The sequence below is a fragment of the Bos indicus genome, chromosome 10 (genome assembly GCF_029378745.1).
Source record: "Bos indicus isolate NIAB-ARS_2022 breed Sahiwal x Tharparkar chromosome 10, NIAB-ARS_B.indTharparkar_mat_pri_1.0, whole genome shotgun sequence".
NCBI lineage: Eukaryota > Metazoa > Chordata > Mammalia > Artiodactyla > Bovidae > Bos > Bos indicus.
The window spans coordinates 61,590,436-61,602,478 of record NC_091769.1 but is presented as its reverse complement, the minus strand read 5'-3'; the positions used below and the strand labels follow the sequence as shown (position 1 = coordinate 61,602,478).

Sequence of the window (12,043 nt, the reverse complement as noted above, 5' to 3'; positions counted from 1 at the left end):
TGTTCACTTCCTCCTATTTCCTGCCAGACATCCAGACAATAAAAGAATTTGTACAGCTGGAAGAACAGGAGTAAAAGCCAAAAACAGAGTAAGGGCTTCTATGGGAGGCAGGAGAAGAAGCGAGCGGGCGACATCTGGGGATATTTAAAACTGTGAAACAAATCCTAATTTATTTCTGACTTGTTTTATAAAAAAGAAAAAGCATAATGTAGCATGTAAAATGGAGAGAGGAACAATTTTTTTCAGGTCAACTAAGTACAACCCATGAGACAGAGGAACTCCAACAATTTCAAACGAAGGGGGAAAAAAAAAGCTAAGAAAAACAAACTACCTTGTTCACAAATTTTGTTTCATGTTTATACACAGGATTACTATAATGTACAACATTGCTGTAAACAGAATCATATCACTCCTGGGAAACACTTTGGGGGTCAGAGCGGGGGGGTAGGGGGACTGCTGGCAAGGAAAAAGTCCAGAGGGGCCAGCTGCTCTCTCCTGAGCCACACTCCTAATGCCTAAGCTGGAGATCATGCCGTCAGCGAAATCGTGAAGTTATGCCTCTGACACTGCTTTTCCATTCTCTCCAACTTCACTGGAGAATGGCTCTCCAGAGCAAATAAGATGGATCCATTAATAACTCCACTGGCCCGGGCTTTACCTTGACAAGCTCCTGTGCGGATATTTGGAATGAAGCCGCGGCGACAGGGGTGGGGCTGGGCAGGACACATCTCACAGGGGTGGCCCCAGGCACGGCCGACCGTGGCACAGCAGAGCGTTTTCGTGCAGACAATCCCGCTGAGCTGTCCCTGGCACATCTGGTTGCTGATCACAGTAAAACATGGACCTGTCCTGTAATCTGAAAATAAAAAAGGAGAATTCCGTGAAGGTCTAGAAAAGCAGGAAGATTCACACAGAAGAACAGCTGGACCCATCTTGCCGGATTCCAAATTGCAAAATGGTCTTCAGGAATGGAAAGAACCACACATCACCAACTTCCATGTGAAGTCTGGGGTACACCACTTCTGAACTGCATGTACCTCATCTACACAATGAGGATAAAAATATCAGATTCTATCCACTTTGAAGATGCTGTTGCAAGGATCAGATGAGCTAATGGAAAATACTTTACAACTGGGACATGCTATCCAAAAATGACACAATAACGTTATTTACACATTCATTCACCTACGAAAATGTATCAGGAACTATTACAAATCCATTCCCATGCTTTATATAGATGCTTTGGTGATTAAAAGAGATCAAATCCCTGCCCTCATTAAGCTTACAGTCTATTATTATTTAGGTTGGCGAAAACAAAGAATTTCAAACTTGCAACAAGGCAAGTCAGCACACCTTTTTCTCTGGAGTTTCTTGAAAAACAGAAATAGTTATTTGTTTCTTTTGATTGGGTCCATCTTACTTCAAACACACACAGAAAAAAGCAAACAAACAACAAAAAAACCTCATTCAAAACAAAAACAACCACCAAAACAGTTAGCTCTGCAAAAGACATCGGATATTTAAAAGAGAGGGCACTGATCTGAAATCACCATACCCCATAGACAAACGGATCATCTTAAAGCAAACAGAGGTAAGCTGAGACCCTAGGAGAAGTTCCATTTTCAAGTATTCTTGCCCAATATAAAATCTCCTTTTTTTTTTTTTCTAAAGGGAGAAAGTCAATCTGGATTCAGCAGCCAGCAAACAAGAAAGATTATGATATAGCGAGCACAGCGGACCAAAGCCAGGCTATCGGCAGCCTCCCTGTAGTGGAAATCTGGGCCATAATGGCCCTTTCTGTTCTACAGTGGTCTTGGCAGATAAGGGAGGCTGGGCTTTGGCAAGACTCTTGGGCTCCTATCCACAAGCCAACACTGCATGCTTCCTCACGTCATTTGCGGATGTACACAGATAGAGCATTTCCTATGAGTCCAGGGGTGGACTAAGTGAGCCCATTTAAGTTCCTTTCACCACTGAATTCTACAGGTTCATGAAAATCACTGGGTGTGACTGGGCTATATTTTCATCTTGATGTTCTTTTTTCTTTCTCCAAGTAGTTCAGGGGACAGGAGATGAAATTCACTCAGGACAACTCTTTATCACAGTACCCACAAGAGTGAACAGGCTGAACCATGACAGTATTTGGGCAACAGCTGACTCTTACCAGTTGGCGGACCCCCATCCTGTGTATTTCTTCCTCCTTTCTCTCTGTTGCAATTGCGACCCCATCCGCTCCCCATCACTAAATGTTCTTCCTCACTCTCCCTTCTATCTTGCTAGAATGGGTCACCTGTGGTCAATGGCACTGCCCTAATGCCTGTGCTGGAAGATGAGCCTTCTAGGAAATTCCAAACACAAAGCTTCATCCAGTCAAGTATAGCAAGAAAACCAGCCCAAATTACGGCAGCACTTGAGAGATAGGCAGAATGGTCCAAAAGTCAAGTCCTTATCTCCACATCTCTGTTTCTCTACTCCAGTGCTTACCAAAGTGTGCTATGATGGGATGCAAGGAAGTTTTATATCATATGGTTTTAATAGTTACATATTAATTTTAATTCATATTATTAAAAAATACAAACACACCAGACTCATAATTTCATAGGTGTGTTTGCTATGATGAGAATGAATAAAAGAACTTTAAATATAAAGAAAAATATGAAGTAAACGCTAGTCAGGAATATGCAAACAGGCCAAAAGTTGTGTAATTGGGACATAAACAGCAGTAGCGTTATCTTTTCAGAAAACTAGCCTTAGACCTTTGCTGCCCCTGCCCTTCTTTCCAGCCCTATTTCCTGATACTTCCTCAGTTTACTATTGTCTTTTTTTGTTTCCACATTTTTTTACCTGATTAGCTTTTTATACTGTCAAATTCTAAGTATATTTTAATATCCTTCATAAAATGCCAGATCTATTAAAAATCTACTATTGTCTTCCATAGACACTGTATTCAAACCAGAATCCAAAAGTGCTTGAGCTGTTGAATAAAATCTCTGCCCTCATTTCATTCTATCAATAAAGAAGTCACTCAGCACCATGGTGGTGTACAACCAAGTTGCTCTTAAACACAGTAAGTGCCTGGACAAAGTCAAATGCTTAAGCCATCATTCTTTCTTTGGCTCAGTTCTTCCAAATAGTACTTGTGTGGGTTAGTCACTCAGTCATGCTAAATTTTTTGCGTTTCCATGGACTGTAGCCCGCCAGCCCCCTCTGTCTGTAGCATTCTCCAGGCAAGAATACTGGAGTGGGTAGCCATTCCCTTCTCCAGGGGATCTTCCTGACCCAGACCTCAAATCCGGGTTGCCTGCATTGCAGGCAGATTCTTTACTGCCTGAGCCACCAGGGAACCCCCAAATACTACTAAGGGCATTTAATAAATACTTCTCTGATAGATGTTGTTTATTTTATATTATAATCTTTTATATATTTCTGTGATTCAAAAATAATTATTTCAGTTACTTAGAACAAGGCAGTAACATATAAATAAGAAAATAAAAATCACATATAATGGCACCTAAAGAAACCTGATTTCTTTTTTTTTTAATTAATTTTATTTTATTTTTAAACTTTACAATATTGTATTTGTTTTGCCAAATTATATTATCCTACATAATTTTATATGTAAGCTTTATCTTTTTTATCACAAAATTGGAATTATACCCAACAGTCAAATTTGAATCCTGTTTTTTTTTTTTTTTTACTTAGTATTGGCAAAATCATTTTCCCATGTAAATACTATTCCAAAATATGACCTTAATTGCTGCATAATTTTCCATCAAGTTATGACAAAATTTATTCAATAATTTAATTTAATCTTATGCAACACACATCAAGGCTTTTATGACTATATACATCTTATAGTTGAGACTGAAAGATCACAGCAACATAATCTTTTACTTAAAAAATGAAAACTTCCATGTTAGGTAACAAAGAAAGAAATTTAGGTTTATTTCCTATTTTCTTTCTAACTTATTGAGACAAATGTAAATATTTTAATCCAACAGACTCACATTGGTATGTCATTTTTCAATCTTTATAAAACATAATGGAACATGAATTTTAATTTATAGTTTTCAACACTGTTTGGGTTTGTTTTTCCTCTTTGTTTTGCCAAGATACTCTATGGAATTCTTACAAATGAGAACTGCAAAGATTCAGGGTATATGCAAATACAGTGTTTTCTGCGTGACACGAGCAAAATCAAGGCACACTAGAAAATGCTAGGAAAATCTGAGTCAGTCCTATCTAACACTGGTTCCAGACTTCAGACATGAATTCCTCACTGGAAGGTTTTCATCAAAAGAAAAATAACCCTTAAGACTTTTCCAGGGTCAATAATTTTTGCCCTCGTTTCAATATGAAACACATGGAATAGAAACAATACTTGTTAATTCTGACAATATTCATTAGGCATCTCTAGAGCCCACAGGGATCCATCTTTATTAAATACACTAAATATTTGGCAAAGAGTTGGAATATGTACAACAGAAATCTTTTGACTTGACACATTTCCTCACTAGATCCTTATCACTACAGACAAAGAGAAAAACCAGCTCATTTGACAGTGCAGCTTCGTAAGTGGATGTAAGGGTACTTGAAGAGTCAAGTTTTCAACAAAAATGGTTGATCACAGAGGGAGAGGCATAATCTGGATGAAACAGAATTGGATCTAAAAATCTCTTGGAAGGTAAATGCTGTATTAACATGGTTTTCAAATGTCATTCTTATTTGGCAGCATGTGCCTTTTGTCCTGTGCTTCATTTAGATTGCCAAAGTTATGCTGTTTTTTGTCCAATACTCCAACCACAGAAAAAAATCTGCCCATACTCCCAATTCCTTACTAATAATCCAATTATTTACAATTATTCCCATAGCACTTTTGTGATACTAGGCTAAATTTACATACTCTTTTTCAGACAGTCCCAGCTTTAGACAGGGAATGTGCCTAATTCAATGCTTGGATAATATCTGACTCATTCCTGCAATGTAAATCATTATTCCTAGTGCAAATAAAATATAGCATTAAAAATATTTTGTGTTCACAGATTGCTCTGCAATCACTTCCTTATAAGACCTCCATGAACTAGGGCAATGGGCCAAGCCTTTCTAAAATAAAAATGCAATTTTAATTGTTTTTAACTGGCTTTCTCTAGTGTGGCTAGTTCATGGGAAATTCTGCATCTACATGTTCCCATTATGAGTGGTTAGGCTCAAGGATTGTTCCCCAGTCCCAACAGATTTGGCCTCAAGGCTTGGGATTGAACCAACGTACATCTGCAGCCTCCCATCCTCACCTCCTTCCCAGATCTACAGCCCAGAATGCTGTGACCTGTGGTATTATTTCACTTTCATTTGCAGTCAGACTTCACCCTGAAGCAAATGCATCATTCATAGAAAAAGAATATTCTGTGGTACAATGATTTCTTGTCACTCCTGCCCAGTCACTAAACCACAAACTGCAGGGAAGACACAAGGATATAATTTTGGGCACCAGGCTCCAATTATTTTAAACACATCTTTTCATAAAAATTATAAACAAAACAATAAGATATCAATTTATCCACAATACAGAGGGTCACAGCATGCTTCTTCCTTCCAGGTAGGTTGGCCTAGGACACATTAAGCTCCTGACATATAGAATTTCAATACAGCTTTTCGAGGAAGGAGTTCAGAGAACTTTCAGTCTGAGCAAAATGAAGGCAAAGAAGTTCCATGATCATAATCAGTCTCATAATTGCTACTATCTCTTCTTATTCTAATCATTCTTAGCCTTAGGACCTAAATCACCTGGGGATGTTTTGCAAAACACTGATGCTTGGACTGCAAGGAGATCCAACCAGTCCATCCTAAAAGAGATCAGTCCTGGGTGTTCACTGGAAGGACTGATGTTGAAGCTGAAACTCCAGTACTGTGGCAACCTGATGCGAAGAGCTGACTCATTTGAAAATACCCTGATTGCTGGGAAAGATTGAGGGCAAAAGGAGAAGAGAATATTGGATGGCATCACCGACTCAATAGACATGAGTTTGGGTGAACCCCGGGAGTTGGTGATGGACAGGGAGGCCTGGCGTGCTGTGGTTCATGGGGTCACAAAGAGTCGGACATGACTGAGCGACTGAACTGAACTGAATTGATGCCTGAGCCTCAGCCCTGTCCTGCCATACACCTCCCTCATGGAAGATGATTCAGTAGATGTGGCATGGTGCCTGGGCATCCATAAGTGAGTCTGCAAAGTTCTTACAACACAGCTGACTGCTCACCTGAATGTCTAACCTTAGAAATGTGAGACAGGCCATAAACTGGGATCACTGCCATGCAACATAACTGTGTCTCTCAATGAGGATGGGCATTCTAATCACAACAAAGTATTCATTTCCATAGGGTTGACTGATTATGAGGCACTTTATTATATCCCTTAGTAATTATATTGACTACATGCTCACTAAGCCAGACAACAAATCAAAATTTAAGAGGGTTAACCACCAACTATTCCACTGTCCTAACAGTCTATGAATTCACATTGCCAAGCTCTCTCTTTCCAGTGTGACAGAGCACATTTATATACACGATATCACTGCACGACCATAAACTCCCATTTCTAGCTTCTTTGTCCAGTATGGGTGCTGGTAGTTGAGTAAAATTCCAGGGGGATCCAAAGACATTGATCAAACTTCACGTCAGTAACACCAAAAGTTAACTTTTCATTTCCTCCAGAATTGCCCTACAGTGGAACACTTTGAAATCTTCCCACACACCTGTTGATATGATGAAATATGAAATACTAAACATTATCTAATAAGTGGATGCCAAAAACAGTGAAACCTTAAATCAAGCTTCCAGACCTACCTAGCTTCTAGTCAAGAGGATATACAGGGATAGAAGAACAAGATAAATAACACCATGAAGAAGGAATCAGAAAACCAAGCATGCATGATTTTCAAAGACAACTGGCCTGAACTTTTCCAAATGTAAATGACCCCTCATACACAAAAAAGAAGGTAGAGTTATTATTTTAGATTAAAAAATACGAATAACCAAAACTTTACTGGATACTGTTTCAAAAAGAGACAACTGGAGAAATTTTATATGAGCTGGACACTAGAAGATATTGTGGAACTGTTCTCTTAGATGTGATCATGGGATTGTGGTTATATATGAGATGGCCTTATTTTTTAGAGGTAAAGTACTATGATATATGTAATTTAATTTTCAAATGATTTAGCAAAACAGACCACAAATGTATTGTTGTTGTTCTTCAGTTGCTCAGTTGTGTCCGATTCTTTGCGACCCTATGGACTGCAACATACCAGGCTTTCCTGTCCTTCACTATCTCCTAGAGTTTGCTCAAATTCATGTCCAATGAGTCAGTGATGCCTCAACCATCTCATTCCCTGTCACCCCTTTCTCCTCCTGCCCTAAATCTTTCCAAGCGTCAGGGTCTTTTCCAATGAGTCAGACATAATATATGATTATACACAGGTAATAATACATACATTTATAAAATGCATTATAAATCACACTGATATCATATATTATATAATTAAATATATAATTTACACTAAATATAAACAAATTAAATATACATAAAATTATATATGGGCTTCTCTGGTGGCCCAGACAGTAAGGAATCCATCTGCAATGCAGGAGATCCGGGTTCAATCCCTGGGCTGTCCAGTGGGAGAATGACAAGCCTTGATGGTGTATTAAAAAGCAGAGACATCACTTTGCTGACAAAGGTCCACATAGTCAATGTTATGGTTTTTCCAGTAGTCATGTATGGATATGAGAGTTGGACCATAAAGAAGGCTGAGAGCCAAAGAATTAATGCTTTTGAACTGTGGTGCTGAGAAGACTCTTGAGAGTCCCTTGAACAGCAAGGAGTTATCAAACCAGTCAATCCTAAAGGAAATCAACCCTGAATATTCATTGGAAGGACTGACACTGAAGCGCCAATACTTTGGCCCCCTAATGCGAAGAGCTGACTCACTGGAAAAGACCCTGATGCTGGGAAAGACTGAGGGCAGGAGGAGAAGGGAACAACAGAGGATGAGGTGGTAGGATGACATCACTGACTCAATGGACATGAGTTTGAGCAAATCTGGGAGATAGTGAAGGATAGGAAGCCTGGTGTGCTGCAGTCCATGGGGTTGGAAAAAGCTGGACACGACTTAGCACTAAACAATAACAACAAAAAAATTATATATAATATGGAACATACAGACATGCAATATATATACACATATACTATATAATATATATATTTATATATATTATGTACAGAGATATATATATATATATATATATGTTATATATACACACACATATATACTGATGCTGGGAAAGATTGAAGGCAGGAGGAAAAGGGAACAACAGAGGATGAGACAGTTGGATGGTATCACCGACTAGATGGATATGAGTTTGAACAAGCTCCGGGATCTGGTGATGGAAGCCTGGGAAGCTTGGCATGCTGTAGTCCATATAGTCACAAACAGTTGGACACAACTGAACAATTGAACTGAACTGATATACATAGAGAGTATATGTACAGAAGTGGGAAAATGTTAACAAATATTTAGTGTAGGTAGAAGGTATGTGGGTATCCTTATATTATTATTTCAACTTTAATGGAGGTTTGAAATACTTGGTAATAAAAATCCTTAGGGAAGGCTGGAAATCCTTTCAGAGCTAATTTTCCTATGCAGTATTGCCTCTCCTATTTCATTTAAGCTGGTTTTTTTTAATGACCCAATACATTTTTAATCTACTTTCTAATCCTACATTTCTATAAAATACTGCATGCAAGATTGCCTATGAAGCATGGTCTACACAATGTTATTAAAAGAATATGACCTTTTGGCAAATTGTACTAAACTACACTATAGAAAATGTTTACTTTCAGAAACTGTTTCTGCTAGTGTTCAGCAGCTCAGTCATGTCTGACTCTTTACGATCCCATGGACTATAGCCTATCAGGCTCCTCTGTCCATGGAATCTTACAGGCAAGAATGCTAGAGTGGGTTGCCATTTCCTACTCCATGGGATCGTCCCAATCCAGGGATCAAACTCAAGTCTCTTGTGCCTCCTGCATTGGCACGTGGATTCTTGACTACTGTGCCACCTGGGAAGCCCCAACTGTATCTGAGATACAGCTTAATTTTAATTTTTAAAAAACCATCTTAGAAACAAAGCATAGGAATAAGAACAACACTATTCTGTGTGAATATTTTCTGTGACTTTCAACTTCTTTCATCTGTAAGTTAAAAATACTGACATATAAATTTTAAACAAATATCATTCAAAACTGCAATAGCAAGGTGATGTGCTGTACAGCATTTAATCTAACACGCAGACTAAGCAATTCAAAATCCAGGCCATAGTTCTGCAGACCCAATTTTGTGTGTCAGCAATTTGACTACAGAAAATTATTACCACATTTTACTCTACTCCATGATGAAGAAAACAGTAAGCAATCTTGTTCAGGGAAGAGAAGATCTCATTTCCAAATAATCACTTACCTGACATTATTCATTCCCTCACTGCACGTCCTACAAGTCTGTACTGATTTCCATTTTCCCCCAAAGTTATCTCTGAACTCTTTTATTAGAAAAAAATTAAAATGGTTGGGGTGGTGGCTAAAAGTCAAATTCTGGTTTGGGTGATATATTTACCATCAAGATGATCAAATCACAGAGTGTCTTCAGTTTTAATGGTCTGCAAATTCAACTTGAAAGAACCAGCTGGCTCTGATATTATTCACTGTTAAAATGGCTTGTATGAGTGCCACATTAAACCAAACTGCAGTTTCACCACAGAGCATCAGCTATTGAACAGCAAGACAAAAACAATAGTATTATGTAACAATATGATTTATTTGTTCTTTTGTATTTTCTTCAAAGCCGGGAAGTAGAAAACATTCTCTACCATCCAAAAGCAGGATTAACGACGTAAGAGTAAAGGGCCTGATGATCAATGCTATTCAATATAAAAATTTCCAGGACCAACATATTCTTAGATCAACTCTTATATCTCAAAAGTGCCCTGTAATACTGCTGAAGTCCCAAATATAAGTTCTAAGAAAAGCAAACTAAATTTCCAAAGGAGTCCAATGGAATATTTTATCATTAAAATTTGAAAATGATTACTACTTTTTGGAATATTATTATTATAAATGAGATTTTCACATTTGGAGGGTAAAATCCTATGTTAGTAAAGGGGTAATAAAAACAAATTGATTACAAATATTCCACTACAAGTTCCATTTATATAAAGTACCTAAAATAGTGAAATTCACAGAGAGAAAGTAGAATAGTGATTGCCAGGGGCCGGAGGAGGTAAGAATGGGGAGTTATTGCTTAATGGGTATAGCATTTCACTTTGGGAAAACGAAAAAGTTCTAGAGATGGATGGAGGCTACACACAATGTGAATGTACTTAATGCCACCGAACCATACACATAAAAATGGCTAAAACAGAAAACTTTATGTATTTTACTACTATTAAAAAAAATCCACTGCATAAAATAAAATAATATAAAATAATAAATACGAAATAAATATAAATTTAAAGTAATCAGACATTCTGACTTCAATGATCAGGTTCAATGAGTAAACTTGACAACTATAAAATGCAGTTGGGAGTCCTTTATTCATTCAACAAATATTAATTGTGCTGTATCAGTGGGCAGTGTGGGATAAAGTCCTTAACCACACGTAGTTTACCACCTGGTTGAGGGAGGAGGTCAATAAATATAGGTAAATACATTAAAAGGAATGACAGATACGAGTTTGTGATTTAGTCTACAAATGAAATAAATGTGCTGGTGTGATTAAAAAAGAAAAGTAGTTGGGGATACTTGCCTTGATAAGAGTTATCAGGAAAGACTTCTTGGAGGAGGTGCCATTCAAACTGAGGCCTAAAAGCTGACAGCAGGCCAGCTGTGAAAATGAGAGTAACTGCTTCCCAGGTTTAAAAGAGAGCTGGGAGATAGCCTGGCTTCTCTAGTAATAAAAGAAGGCCACACTGACCAGAGCTGAGAGAGGAAGGGGAACGGGGCATACAATGAGGGTGGAACATCAGGCAGGTACTGAATTACACAGCACATTCCAGGCCAAGATGAGGAGCTTGGGTTTGGCTTTAGATTCAAAAGGAAGCCACTGAAAACACAATGTATTATTTTCAGAGTTCTGCTTAGAAGGTTCAAGAGTGGAAATGAGGTAAAACATGGCGGTGACTAAAGGAGGTGATGATGTAGAAATGGAGAGCAGTCGACGGGTGGGGGATGTCCTTGGCAGGTGTCAGGACCAACAGAATGTGAAGATGGACTGGGTGTGAAGCGTAAGGGAAACCGCCAGGACAAGGATGTCTCCTGGGTTTCTGACTTCAGTAGCTGGCTATATGGCAAGTCACTCAATGAAGTGGAGAATCTGATGGAAGACTAGGCTCTAACTACCAACAACCAATATAAAGGTTCTTTACACTTTCACAGGGCTTCCCAGGCGTCAGAGTGGTGAAGAATCCTCCTGCCAATGCAGGAAATGTGAGTTTGATCCCTGGGTCAGAAGATCCCTTGGAGAAGGAAACGGCAACCTACTCCAGTGTTCTTGCCTGGGAAATCCCATGGACAGAGGAGCCCGATGGACTACAGTCCATGTGGTCGCAAAAGAGTCAGACACAACTTAGCAACTAAAACAACAACACTTTCACAATCAAGTTCCCAGTGGGGACAGGTGATTTGAACTGATGAGGCCGGCCCTGCATAAAACTATTCTCTGTCTTTCTTGATGCTACTAAAACAAAACCTACGCATAACGAAATGATATCTTGTACTATGTATTTCAGTTTTTTTTTATGAAATTTCTCTTCCTTTCCTTCCTCTGTGAGCAAGCCTTTCATCGTATCACATTCAGATATTTATATATAAATTTTATGGTTGGAATTCTTACTTCAGATACATTTGGCCAAGTCTCCCAGAAACCTGAGTGTTAAGTACACACGGCTCAGACCAATGATATGTGACGGAATCCTGGCGTGGTGGGTGGGATTTCCT

The 12,043-nt window shown here is 38.6% G+C and overlaps 1 protein-coding gene across 2 annotated transcripts in view; it reads right to left on the bottom strand.

The window, feature by feature from the left end:
- FBN1 (fibrillin 1) overlaps nucleotides 1-12,043 on the bottom strand; it is a 264,472-nt gene that overhangs the window by 141,887 nt on the left and 110,542 nt on the right. For both annotated transcript variants that reach the window (XM_070797597.1, XM_070797598.1), the window contains exon 7: nucleotides 659-856. In XM_070797597.1, coding sequence (XP_070653698.1) covers nucleotides 659-856 — 198 coding nt within the window. The remainder of the gene's footprint in view (nucleotides 1-658; nucleotides 857-12,043) is intronic.